The 14493-nt window shown below is 41.3% G+C and overlaps 1 protein-coding gene across 3 annotated transcripts in view; it reads right to left on the reverse strand.

Moving 5' to 3' along the window:
* Nucleotides 1-9306: 9306 nt before the first annotated feature.
* The window catches only part of DISP1 (dispatched RND transporter family member 1), an 85441-nt gene continuing 80254 nt past the window's right edge, over nucleotides 9307-14493 (reverse strand). For all 3 annotated transcript variants that reach the window (XM_058020181.1, XM_058020184.1, XM_058020182.1), the window contains one exon: nucleotides 9307-12962. In XM_058020181.1, coding sequence (XP_057876164.1) covers nucleotides 9318-12962 — 3645 coding nt within the window. In that variant the 3' untranslated portion in view covers nucleotides 9307-9317. The remainder of the gene's footprint in view (nucleotides 12963-14493) is intronic.

The following is a 14493-nucleotide window of genomic DNA, read 5'->3' on the forward strand; positions in this document are numbered from 1 at the left end:
GGAGAGTATGTCTCATGTTACTATTCCATAGTTAGTAGCTGGAGTATTTTGCAGTGAGAACAGAGGGATTTCAGGCAGCACAGCACAGCCCAGGATACACATCCTTTTCCTTAGGTCAGCAATCAGCTCCAGGTGCTGCACCCATACCCAGGCAGGCTGGAGCTCCAAGATCTCCTTTACTAATTCACTATATGGCAAAATTCAGTAGCTATGAGTTAAATTCCCAGTTCAGATCATTAGCTAGAAATCAGCCACTCTTCTGCAGAGAAGGGATGGAAGGACTAAGTCTTTTGACACAGCTTCTGTATGTCTCTCCCCTCTCCCGCTGTAGGAGAGGTTACAAGAGTTGCATCTAGTTCAATACACTGAAATATGACTTCAGACCACCCTTTGAAGTAAAAACAAACCAGTCTAAGAGCTGTGATGGCTTTAAGGAAATCTATATTCAGCCAGGCACACCTAAATGTAAAAACATGAAGAGGCTGTGGCTTCCTCACTGTCTGGGCTTCCTAAGGAAGGGCAGACCCATTTCCAGATAGCATGGGCTGGGGTGAAGGGAAGGGAGAAGACACCAGCAGCAACATCTGACATGAATCTTGCTCTTCTGGTCTTAAAATGCAATGTGAAACTGGAGCAACTGCAGAAACTGAAAACTCCAGCAGGGTGTCACATCAATCAGGCTTTTCAATACACTATTTTAGTGTATCAAAACCCAGAAGTGAGACAGCAGATGTGAGATGTCCGGATGATTTCTGAGATCAGAAGACAGAAGAGGTTTAAATTCAAAGCCCTTACATTTACAGTCCACCTCAGCAGCTCACAGCACCCCTGCTCTTTTCCCAGACCCCAGGAGGCAGAGGAAGTGACTGTACAATTAACCGCTACCTTTGGGGCAAGGCCACTGAAATAAATGAATACCACCAGCACTTCTTCCCCTTAACAAGGGGTTCCAACAAGGCTGCACATAATGTTGGGAGCAACAGGGATTCTTCCTCAGTGGGGGGTCCTTGCAGGCAGCAGCAACTGCAGGTTTTTGAGTAACACAAGCACCAGGAGGGAGCCGCTCTCAGCTGCACAAAGGAAGGGGAATAACTTGCAGGGTAACACAATGGCAAGGGACATAAGGCAAATTTAGACCTGGTATCGGACAGATAAATTGCTGAGAGCTCTAATCCTCAGGGACTGCATGGCCCCCTGCTGCACAGGCCACAGCACATACTCTGCTGCTTGAGATCAACCCCTCCCTCTGCTCAAAGCAATAGGAGAGATATAACAGTGGTTCTTTTTCAAGTTCTGTGTCTGGAAACCCACTGAAAAAGCAGACATACACTGGCATAGGTGCAGCCCTCAGAACTGGTTGGTCCCTTGCTCTATCATAACCAGCTCTTGTCTTTTAGGTTGCAAGTTCAGGTGGTTTAAATCATCTATGCATCCAGGCCTAGCCTTTCAAATTCATTATTTTAAAAGCCTCATGAAATACAATCCCAAAGTACTAAAATTGGTAAATTAAATCAGAGCTTATATGGCTCTACTGGTCTTGCCCATTTATAAAAATACAGAGGTAATAATAACATTAAACATCAGTTATAATAATAGGAATTTAAGCCAGGAATGTTATTACAGAAGTAGGGATTTCAATCTCCCTTGTCCATTGGAGAACAAGGACAAGGGAGATTGAAATCGCAACAAACCAGTGTATGGCATAAGCTGAACAGGCTGAATTCACTGCACTGATGTACCTGTGAACCTGTGTAACAGATACCAAGTGGAGTATATATGAGTTATAGCACTGAAAACTATTTGGAGGTACTTGTACAAGCACCAACAAGATCGGCGGCACCACTCAGACACACAAGTTTGTGGGGTTGGATGAGACCCCTCAGAGGGTACCAGAGGAGTTGGTGGATGTGCTCTCCAAGCCATTTTTATCATTTACCAGCAATCCTGGCTATCAGAGGAGGTCCCTGTTTTCTGGAAATTGGCAAATATGACAAAGCCCATTGCCAAAAAGGGCTGAAGAAGTCTCCAGGGAACTACAGGGCTGTCAGTCTGACTTCAGTGCCAGGGAAACCATGAAGTAGATCAGCTGGGTTCCCATTACATCAGCAGGACAACCAGGGGATGAGGTCCAGCCAGCATGGGCTGATGAAAGGCAGGTCCTGCTTGGCCAACCTGATCTCCTTCTATGAGGAGTGATCCACTTAGTGGATGAGGGGAAGGCAGTAGATGTACATACCAGGACTTTAGTAAAGCCTTTGGTATCATTTCCCACAGCATTTTCCTGTGCTGCTCATGGCTTGGATGGGGCACTGTTCACTGAGTAAAAGCTGGCTGGGTGGCCAGGGCCAGAGTGGTGGTGACTGGAGTCACACCCAGCTGGTGGCCAGTCTCTGGAGGTGTTCCTCAGGGCTCTGTGTCGGAGGCCAACCCCGTTTAATGTTAGTGATCACTTTATCAGTGATCTGGATGGGAGGAGTGAATCCTCAAATGCTTCATCCAGTTCTGGGCCTCTCATTACACGGAGGACATTGAGGGGCTGGAGTGTGTCCAGAGAAGGGCTATGGAGCTGGTGAAGGGTCTGGAGCACAAATTCTGTGAGGAGCAGCTGAGGGCGCTGGGGGTGTTTAGCCTGAAGAAAAAGAGGTTCAGGGAGACCTCTTCATTCTCTACAACTACCTGAAAGGAGCTTGCAGCCAGGGGTTGGTCTCTTGTCCCAGGTAACAAATAATAGGACAGGAGGAAATGGCCTCAAGTTGCACCACAGAAGGTTTAGACTGGATATTAGGATTTTTTTTTCACAGAAGGGGTTGTAAAGCACTGGAACAGGCTGCCTGGGGAAGTGGTTGAGCCACCATCCCTGGAGGTATCTAAAAGACATGTAGATGTGGCACTTGGAGACATGGTTTAGTGGTGGCTTGGCAGTGCTGGGTTAACACTTGGACTCAATAATCATAAAGGTCTTTTCAACCTAAGTGATTCTTTGATTTACTGCAGGTTCTTTGAATGCTCCCTTTTCAAATACTGGTGTTTTCAAATGCACAGAACTTTCCATTCCCTAATCAATCACATTATACATGCTATTATTTGTAACTCTGTTTCATGCTTATAACTCTGAAATCATAAAAGTTACTATAATCTCAAATATTGTATTTTAAACATATTTTCAATACATTTCATCCCTCTGTGTAGTGTACAGGAGTATTTAAATACAAGTAAGGATTTGGGATTCTCTCTCTCTCCCCTGCTCTATGATAATTGAAAATTATCTACGTTAGCCAGTGCACCTACTGAGCTGTCTCAAATTCTTGTGTACAGGGTTGAGTAACTTGCAGGCAAAATGCATTAGTTCAAGTTCCATAATAATTCTCAACTGCAAATGATGAAAAAGCCAGATTAACTCTTGAATGATAGTTTCATTACAGCACCTTATTTTGGTAAGGAATTTTTCCCCAGTCCTTTTATTTTGCATACTCAAACTTCTCTGGAAAGTAATACTGTCTAGAGTTATCAGAGGAAAGTTTTTTGAATTCTCATTGAAAAACAGCATGATGTTCACCTGGGACATATTAAGCAAGGTGGTTTAGAACTGAAAAAGCAGCAGTTTACCTCCTGGCACGCCATTGTAATCTAAGCACTTTTCAATTTTATGTTGTTTTGCTTAATACTTCCTGAATTACTTCTTTTAAGTTTCTTTGTGTGAAGGTTATGCTACACAAAAGGTGAGAGTAAGTTATTATCTGTCATTTATGTTACAAGACTTATAATGCCTGTCTTTGTGAGGATTACACTCTTTTAGTGCTATGCAAAATAAAACACCTCCATGTAATGGAACTACCTACTGCTCCATGTATTCAAGCGAGTTTCAGTGCAACACAGCCCTCTCTATTTCTGCCCTATTTTGTAGTGCAATACTGCTGTGAAGTCTTAAAAAGCTGATACATTATACTCCACAAATGTAAATAAAGCTTCTCTAATAAGAAAGGCTCAAAGAGATTATTCTACACCACTACAGAAGCTGTACTTCAGGAGCTCGAGACAAAAGACAACAACAAAAGGAGAGAAAGCCTGCTACATGAACCCATGGGATACAGGGAAATTAGTTACTTTAATGTACACTAATGACAGAACAAGCTACATTTGGCTCTTAACAGATTAACTATGTCAGGAAACAAAGCAAGCCCTCGGGGCACTTAAGAAAGGCTCAAAATTTCAGGGTCAGTTGAGACAGAACCCTAACTAAGAACACAGAGTAGAGAAAAAGGTGAATAATAGACTTGGGCAACCTTGCTGATGTGACTGTCATGAGTTCAAGTTCCATCAGATTGAAAATAACATTTTTTAGGGAAAAGGCTTGGTGTTCAGCCACTTGCAAAATTTTGGGACAATACTATCATATATTATAGAAAAGATATTTAAAACATAGGTTTTAAAAATACAGATTTAAATATATATATATAGAAACAGACTATTTTTGTAAGAAAAAGTGAAGGAGAGTATCTAATTTTGTACTGCAGGATGACTCCAACAGTGCTAAACCTGCTTTTCTGTGCTGTCAAATCTTTTCAGAGATTCACATGTCTTCAGTTGCCAATTTCTGTTTGTTTTTACCTGGACTGTAAGAACTTCGATGGGTTCTGCATTTGCACATAAACATATCTCCTCAAAAGCGGATTTTGGGCCAAACACTTCTGGACTTTTTACGAGAGCCAATAACTAAGCAGTTGTGATACCTCTCTTATGCTAACCCAGCTCAAATAACTCCAATTAACTTACCTCTGATTTATACCACTAAAACAAGAGGTGAATTATTGCTCCAAGACACAACACACTGAAGGGGATTTTATTACCAAGTGGAGAACTTTACCAGCGAGGGAGGGGAAGAAGAGGAGGCTGCTGCAGTTGCTGCCCCTCTGCTCCCCACCACACTGCAGATGCCTGTCTGCTCCTCTGTCAGCTCCTGAATGCTGCCACCACAGCCAGGTGACACCAGTGACCTGCTCTGAGGATTGAGTAAGAGCAGACAACCAGAAGTGCCACCTTGTCAGACAAGCTGTCCTCACCTATCCTTCTCTTGTCCTGAAAATGACTTCAAATACACATAAACTCAGTAAACTTCAGTACATCATCAATCCTACCATTTAAACACTTCCAATTACTGAATAATATTGTAAAAATATTATTGTAAGCAGAAGACATGGCTTAGGTCAAATTTTTAAGGGCCTGCCAATACTGAGTGTGTATTTTAGTCACACTGTTTTCCAAGGATCAGGGCACTGTAAGAAAGCAAGAATAACTAACTAGTCAGCCATCAATGATCTGCTCCTTTCCTAAGCCACAGAGAAACGTTTCTAGAATTGCCATTAAGATTAATCTACAGACAATTTTGGTTAAGGCTTTACAAGGGTTTAAGAAAGTTTGTTTAGGCCTCAAAGCAAAGCCATCCATCATGCTCTAAAGACTCGCTGCTGGAAGAGTTCAACTTTGAACACTGCCACCAATTGAGGCCAGCTCTCAGCAAGAGAGCAAGTGCTATCCTGCTGCTTTTAAGACATATAGGCATTAGCTTTAAATTAACAGCTTGGGAACTAGACTCAACATACATTTCTAACTAACAGAATTTAAATAAAAGCAACAAGCAGCCGCTCCTCTGGAATATGTCTACCCATTTGCAGGTAAAGTGACATTGACCAAAACTTAAAATAATGGAATCCAAAACCCAGCTGGCCATATTACCTTTAATACATTTCAGGTGCACCAAAATACCCCAAATTATGTGTCTCCAGGTAACACATGACTCCATGCAACTTTCTGAGGTGGGGATCTTAGGAAAAACTCTTGGAATACAGGCTGCCAAATAAAGGGAAACAGCAAAGTCAAGAGTCCTTGGTTTCAGACTACTTAGTATTCAGACAGTACTACCTAAAATCTGCGGCCACTCTAAGCTGTGCATGATCTATGTCACAGGCTTTGCAGACCTCTGAGATTTTTTCTGATAAAGTGAGTGAATAAATAGTCAAAGGATAACACAGTTAAAGTGAGAGTAACTCTGCAATGGTGTCACCGGATCCAAATTCATGAGTCTGCAGATATCTGTTATGAACTTGGATAAGCTCTCGCCTTTCTTCCAGACTATAACTTCTCCATTATTAGCTTTTTATTGCAAAGGCAAGCCTTGTTTTTCACTGTGGGAATATGCAACACTTAGTAGGATGGTGTCCCTCAGCTCACCATCATAAATCAAATGCTGCATGTAGAGGCACTTCAGGTGTTATTGGCAGAAGTAAAATTTAATACACCTTGCCAGCATGTGGAAAAAATTTAAGGTCCAATTCAATGAAGCCAGTGTGATTCTGGCCTGCATCACCCATCTACTACCTGTATTAAGTAGTATAGTTACCTCAGTAACAGGAAATTAGTTAATGAAAATTACAGTATTTTAACATAATCAGCTTCCCTTGGGACTTGGCCATCACTGGCAAGTCTTTGAGAGATGTCTCAGCAGGATGTAATGGTTCTTGTTAAAATTTCCTGGAGTAGAACAGAACCCGTCCTTGGTTGCTCCCAGTAGCCTGTAAAAACTTAATTATTAGCATTTATTAATTTCTCTCCTGGATTTTCTAGGGAGTAATGCATACCCTCATCTACCTTCATCTGTCACTGGAACCAATTCCTATTCTCTTCCATTCTTCAATTCAGGTGTAGACTCTAAAACCCAAGCCAGGAGTTGCACTGGCTGGGGTTTATAGTCTACACCTCAATTGACACAGATGCAGCACACACACACACTGTGCTACATCCATAACTACCAAACTTATCTAGGCCAGTGATTGCTCCTTGTCCAGCTAACTGATTTGGAAAAGACAAAGCAGTTTGCAGGGAGGAAATGGCAAAGTCACAAAATACTAAGAAGCATCCATGATGTCTGTATGTCTGATATGTAACACAAGATAAACTCCCTTTTGGTCATCAGACAACAGCATCATTTTTTTGTGTCTTGCACTCTTTTATCCCCTTCCAAACTCCCAGGTTGGGACAGGTCATTGGTCTATATCTGTGTCTCCAGACTCTGAACCAGTAAGATGCCTGCATCCTAGGAAAGCTCCCATTGGCTGTGAGCTTCTGTCAGCCAGGCCAGAGGCTGCTCATGGAGCTGAGCTTACCTGCTTATTATAACTTGATTAATACTACTGCAACAACAAAAGGCAGATACAGCAGTGATCCTGCTCACTAGCCAAGCACATTAGTTCATTTTAATCTTTCCTAAGAGTGCATTACACCAGAACTCTTTATCTGCCCCATTTTTCTCACTGTATCAGCCTTTCAGAACATATAAATCATTATGGAAACATAACAATAATCTCTATCACTACATCACCGTTTCAAAAACAGTTATTAATACAAGCAATCAAAGGTGGTTTCCTTACTCAGAATGCAGGATGGAAAACTGCCTTAGGGAAAAATCTCATTTTGAGCTCATCAGATGACAAAGTTCTCTGTTCTGTAGACACATTGGCTAGGGACCTCCCCAAAGGCCCATGTCTCAAAGCTGTGAATGACAGCTCATGTGACAGGCACTGTAGTAAGCATTACATGCTGCTTTGACAAGGTCTGACAAACTACACTCAAGCAGGTGTGGTGGGCAGAAAAAAAGCTGGACAACAGCAACAGTCCAGTTTATTTCTTATTCCCTTAAATTTCTTTAGATTGCTAGCACTACAAGTGTTAGGTTTTAATTAATGGTGTCTGTAGGGCACAGAAAACTCTCGTTACAGGCTGAAGAATCAGGCTCTAAACTGAGTGACAAGTTCCAAGGTAACTAAAACTGAGTTTTATTTTATAACTAAGAAAGAATGATACTCTTAAACTATGTAAAACTAATTTAGGGTTTTTTGTAGATTTCAACCTCTTCCAGTCACTGGGACATACAAGCACTAACATCACTACTCCCAGCCAAACGTAAGTGGTTTGTTGCATGATATGAACCTTCTGCATGCCTCCAACATGTACACTAGGACAGGATTATCCAGGCTTTTCTCCCAGTGATTCATTACACACCAAGTACTTGATATCACATCAGCCCATGAAATCTATCTTCTGTGTCTCATAAATCAACATCACCAGCATAACCAAGCAATGAAATGGAGATTTGTCATTAAGATACTCAGAAATTATGACATGGTACCCATTCCAGCTCTCAAATCCACCCTCCTGGAGTGATAAGACCAGCAAGTATTCCCATGATTACCCATAGCTATCATGTTACTAAACCCTGCTTAGTCTTACACAAATGCAACATCTGAAATCCAAAGTCTTGGTTACATGGTTTAGTTCAGTATTTACAAAATATTCATCTGGGAACTTCTCCAGATAGAACACTCAGAACACAGTATTTAAATTTATGTTTCTGAGCCTTTTGAGTTGACTTAATCTGATACTTACTGTTGGCAGTAAGTCTAGAGCCTGTGCATTAACTACGCCTTTCTCCACAGTAGATTAACTCTGTGGGAAAAAGTTCAGTATTGCAAGGCACTTCTTGTCCAATTTTACAAGTCCTGACTTTACATACATCTGTCAGCTGCATAAACTGTAGTTTTGTTGTGATCACTGAAAAGTCAATAATGTTCACTGACTACTGTTTCCACCTGTATTCTCTGGTATGTAATGGTAAAGTCTATACAGTAACTGCCAGAAAGGCAGTTTAAAATGTTTTACTGCACTATGTATACAGAAATGCAACACAGGCAGTGTAAATGCTGTAGACCTCAAGGAGCTTTTCCTTAGATTTTGTTAGGATGAATAGTTAAAAATATTCCCCTAACAGGCTACCCTGCAGAGCTGGTCTGTCAAACAATTCTGAAAGAACACAGATACAGTTCTGCTGCTGCTTCAAAGTGTGCAGAAGCCTGCCAAGGCAGCAGAAGAATAAAGGTAAATGATGTACTCAGGAAATGTGCAATCTCAGTCTGCCCCAAATGTTATTGATCTCACAAGCCCTGGCTTCAGAAAAGGGAGAGTTTCTTTGTAATGCTTTATTTCTTGAGATGGTTTATAAGGAGAAATCAAGCACTAATGTCCTGGAACAAAATCTACATGAAGCATAATCCACCTTATGAGTCATAGCAAAAAAAACATTCTGGACAACATCAGGTTTTACTACATGTAATGGCTTTATGAAATGTATAAATGTTATTGTTCTATAAAATACATTTTTCATTCCAAAAGGCAAATTATATTTCATATTTATTCAGAACTTTCCTTTCTAGTGCTTTAAACTTACTTTTAAAAGAAAGACGCAGGATTGCCAAATTAAAGGTTTATTATAGTGTTTTTATTAACAAACTTTCATTGGAAAGTTCTGGGCGCATTAACATAGGAGGCACATTGGCTTCGATGTTTGGCATTTGACAGTCAACAGAATTGCACTTTACTGCAATTGTCTTGCCACAACAGTGTGAACTTTCGTGGCAACCCTCAGAGCGAGCCTCTCTCCCTGACTTGGTCAGCAGGTGATTTTTATCATTTTGGTCTGCTTTCAAAACTCTGTCATTCTGCAAAGAACACTGATCTATCTTGCTGTCAGCTTTCTTTTTCTGCTTTGACAGAGAGGCTTTCTTGCTTTCCACCCTGTTTGCTTCTGTACCACCCTTTTCATCACACTTACCTGTCTGCTGACAGAATCCCTTTAGGTTATTTTGGACGCTGTTCTCACATTCAGAGCAACGCACTATTAGAGGTGCCGCGTTTCGGCAGAGGAACTGTGAGGAGCTCATCACCTTTGGAACAGTTCTTATGTTTTCTTCTGGGTTTTGATGAGCATGTGTATCTGTCCTGTTTATTCTCTGATGTGCCTGGAACTGTTGCACAGACTGGAGGAAAAAGTTTTTAGGCAGAGAGTTTTGTGTCATCGTTCTTTTGAGCCTTCCCTGAAGGCAGCTGCAGTGCAGGATATGCTGGACTGGATGAACGTAACCCTCGGCAGCTTGCTGTAAAGCATTTATAGGAACTACAGAGCTTTGGATCTGCACAGTCCCCGGGGAGGGAGAACACTGGTAACAGAAGGTGTCACTTAACTGCTGACAGGAGTGTGGACTCCACTTCGCTGTCACCTGCTTATACGTATCAGGACAGCTACACTGCCGGTTCTGAGAGAAAATTGGGCATATGGTGTGTTGGTCAATAGAGGTCTGGAGCACAGATGAATTAGCAACGTTTCTGATGCCTTTACTCACTTCACTATTATATGCTGGATGCACAGGCACAGATGAATTTTGGGGCCTGCTGCTGAAAAGCTCTGAGCAGATACGAGTTTCTTCATATGTCACTTTCTCTGCAGGGTTACAGATTCCAGTTTGTGACGCCAGAGGTTCAAGCTCATAGTGCTCATGCTCCATTTCTGGTTTTTGGCTTCTGGAGTCCATCTGGTACTTGCTAACAGGATGGGATTTGTTTTGACTTCTGCCCCCTTGGGCACCTGAAAAGGCCTGAGAGAAGGCATTACACCGCAGCTTTTTTGGTAGTGGGATCTGGCCACAAGTGCCCTGGGGCCCAAGGCATCGGCACATACACTGGAAAAAGAATGTTGCGAAAGCCCAACTAATGCACATTATAAGCATCATGAAAGTGCCAAGCTGAGTGTATGCCAACACTGTTGAGGGCATCATCATTGCCCCAGCTACAAATGTAGTCAAGGCAGCCATTGCAATAGCAGAACCCATACGGCTTAAAGAAAAAATTACCTTCCCCTCTCGGTCAGGGTCAGGGGCCAAGCGATAAGCCACTCCATAATGAACAGCAAAGTCCACTGACAAGCCAACAGCCACTGAGATTGTGACAGATTCCAACACATTCAGCTCCCACCCAAGAAGAACCAGAGAACCCACTGTGACAAAAATAGTTCCAGCTATTGAAATGATTGCATAAAGGCTTATGACTATGTTCCAAGTTGTAAGAAGCATTACGCTAAATGCAACGGCAACTGAAAGGCCCATGGCAATCAGAGTACCATCAGAAAGACTGTCCTGAAGATCATAAAATTCAAGGTTACTCACAAACCAGCCATTGCTAAGACCTTCAGGAGCAGAACTAAGCTCACTTGAAATCCATGAGTCCACCTCTTTGTAGAACTGATGCATTTTCTCATAAGCCAGTGTGAAGAGGTAGGTGCTTTGGAATTCTAACACCACTGCCCTGATGGTATCATTAAGGTCAAAGCGAGGCCCTGGGGTTTTGCTATCTAAATGGTACCCTGTGCTTCTTTCTAGCTCCATTATAGCTCTCTTGATACATAATTCAAAAACTTCTTGTTTGTATGGAAAGGTCCAGTGGCTGCAGCAGGGGTAAAGAGATGGCTCATCACAGTCTTGATTCTCCATCCATTGCTTAAATGTTTCAATGAAGCAGCTTGTGAAGTCTTGTTCTTCTGTCTGATAAAAAAAGGTTTGATTTCTTAACTTTTGACAGAAACGTAAAATCCAAACCTGCGAAGCTGGGCTAGCAATATTAAAACTGGTATCTAGCTGCAGCTCTCCTTTGCTTTTAGGGTTTAAAGGGTCACCATTATCCTCAGGTGTGACACCCCAGATTACGGTAATTGGCATGTGGAGCTCTTCTCCATGGTGGACACGTTCAAACATAAAAAGTTTTTTGTATTCTGCATCGTATCGTTCAAATGGGTGAGAAGACCTAAACACCTGAAACTCTGAGAGCTCCAATGATGGCAGTTTCATCTTTGGATTTACACACACGATATATGCTCCACCAATTGTTAAGGCAAGGAACCAGAAAAGCCAAATATACCGAAATTTGATAACAATGCATGGCAAAACTTTCTCAAAAAATATCCTGGATGCTTCTGAGACTGCAAAAATAATCTTGTGGAACATTTGGCACAACACTGTCCAGCAGTTTTTGTTGTTGCATACCCTCTGCTGAGGTTTCTTAAAGCAACTGAAAATATTGACAAGGTATCGTTCATGTAATACAACTACAGCAGGCAGCCATGTAACCATCAAAACATAATTAACCAGAATGGCAGTGCCAGCATAAACACCAAAACACCTGATTGCTGTAATATTGCTGACATAATTAGCATAGAAGGCAGCAGCAGTTGTAAAACTTGTGACAAACATGGAAAGAGCAGCGTGTTGCAATGTGATGCTCATTGTCTCAGAGGTGCCAGCATGAGGTTTATCAAACTTTGTGTAGTTCCAAACATCACATAAGACAAAAGCATCATCTGCTCCAATCCCAACGAGGATAATCAATGCCGTGAGATTCATGAATGGGAAGAACTCAAAATTAAACACTACCCGATAGAGAAAATAAGAAATAATCAAGGAACTAATTATTGCAAACATAGTCATTAGTGTGATAAACATGGACTTGGTGTACACACACATAACTAACAGGACAATTACAATGGCTATGGCAGGATACACAGTATCCATCAACAGATAATCTTGAAACAATCTATGTTTTATTCCGAACTCAATCCCTGTGATGGTTGTTACACCATCAGAAGCATTCCAGTTCTCAAAGTTATCTAGGTAAATACTCATCATGCTTTCCCCTTTCTCAGTGGGAGAGAAGAGCATGCTGTATTTTAAAGCTGGTAATACATAGTCAGCTGTCTTTGGGCTTAGGAAATCCTTGTCCACTAGATAGTGAAGGATCTGGTAAGCAGCATTGTACTTGGTACATTTTCGAGGCACGTTTGTACACTTGAGTTGGTCCTTCCTTTTGGCATTCATGTCCCAGCAGTCTGGCCCCAGGGTTCCATTGTAGTAGTATTTGGCACAAGTGCGAAGCAGCTTTAGGGTGTGAGAGACATCCCGTTCAACAATTTTCTGACATGATGACCTGTTGTTCAGAATAGCAATATAGTTGCCCAGTGTCCAGCTGGGACAGCATGAAGCAGCAGTGGCTCTCTGGCAGAGATCACCAAACTGGGAATGGGATCTGATCTGTATAAAGACAGGGAGACAAATCCAATTTAAAGTAACAGTCTGAAACATTCAGTAACCCAAAAAAAAAACCAACCCAAAAAATTACTTTAAATTATGAAACTTCAGTTTATGTTAATATTTGGCGTTAACATATTAAATTCTTATTTCCACATAACTGCTTTTGATCAGTATCCTCTTACATGCAGCAGACTAAACCAGTCAGTATACAGACTTGTCACAGTGGCACAGAATTGGCAAAAGTGTTAAAGAGTATTATTTGAAGATCCACTGAAATGTTTTGTTTCTTTCCAGTCTGAGGACTGTTAACTCTCTTCTATTATCTCATGCTATACTCCTGAGAACACACAATCAGCCATACATCAGTGAAGTTTCATTCTGCTTGTAATCATATCCTGCAGTTCCTAGGAGAGGCAAGGACTTACCATCCTGAAAGGAAAGATGTGACAGTTTTACCATAACTTCCATCACCTGATCTCTCTTCTACAACCCTGATTATTTTATTAATCTCTTTCAGCTCTTGTACATCTGGCAGGCACTGTCCCCAAACAGCTCTGCCTGCCACCCAGGCACTGCATGTCCCTGAGTCATGCAGGTTTTCCAAAGCACAAGGTAATTCCACTGTCATGAAGCACCCCAAAATAACAGGTCATGCCTCTAAACACTGCACCCACAGTGCACGGCACATTCTGGTTAAAGATACTCCTCAAACAAGGGAGTCTTAATCCCTTATGGGGATATTTTTCTTTCACTTCCACAATACTCCAGATTTAGTTGAAGACAGTAAGAGCACGACTTAGCTAAATCACCTCAAGACACTTCTACACAAACTGAAAGTAACTATAAACCAGAAATGAAACTCTAACAAGGTTAGATCAGGGAAATTCTCTCAAGATGAAAAAACTCAATCTTTGAAGAGCACAAGGAATAAAAGTCTCCAAAACCAGAACTTCTGTTATATGTGACAAAGTAGAATTAGCCCTTCAAATAGTTAAGATACATGTCAAAGTTATGTTCTGATCAAGTTACACTGAATATTACACATAGTAATACAGTCACATAAATAAAGCCATGTTCTTCAGATTTTATAGGAGTGCATCCTGAAACAGTTGTCCATGTATGCTTTAAATTTAAGTGATCTGAAAGAAACCACTTAGCCTCTTTTTTCTTTTTTTTTTTCTTCAGCAAAATTGCTCAGGCTTATTATTAGCAATCCTTCGTAATGCAGACTGAAAAATACACTTGGGAATTCTCTCAGCAGTTATAAAAGCTTTAATATGGACCAAATTTTGTCAACCAGTTTCTGAACAATAACAAATTGGCATTCCAAAAACCCAGGATAATTCAAATTTGATTGTTTCCAGATAAAAACTCTCACACATGCAAACTCAGGAAAAACTGAACAATCAACTAAATAAAAGGAAGCACTGGAATAGCATATCTGTGTTTTTCATGGCACATCTCCAGGTTGGTCCTATGAGGATGTAATAAGCAAACTGGGAGGAAAGGACTGATTGTCTTCTCTATGTAT

The sequence above is a fragment of the Melospiza georgiana genome, chromosome 3 (assembly GCF_028018845.1).
Source record: "Melospiza georgiana isolate bMelGeo1 chromosome 3, bMelGeo1.pri, whole genome shotgun sequence".
Taxonomy (NCBI): Eukaryota; Metazoa; Chordata; class Aves; order Passeriformes; family Passerellidae; genus Melospiza; species Melospiza georgiana.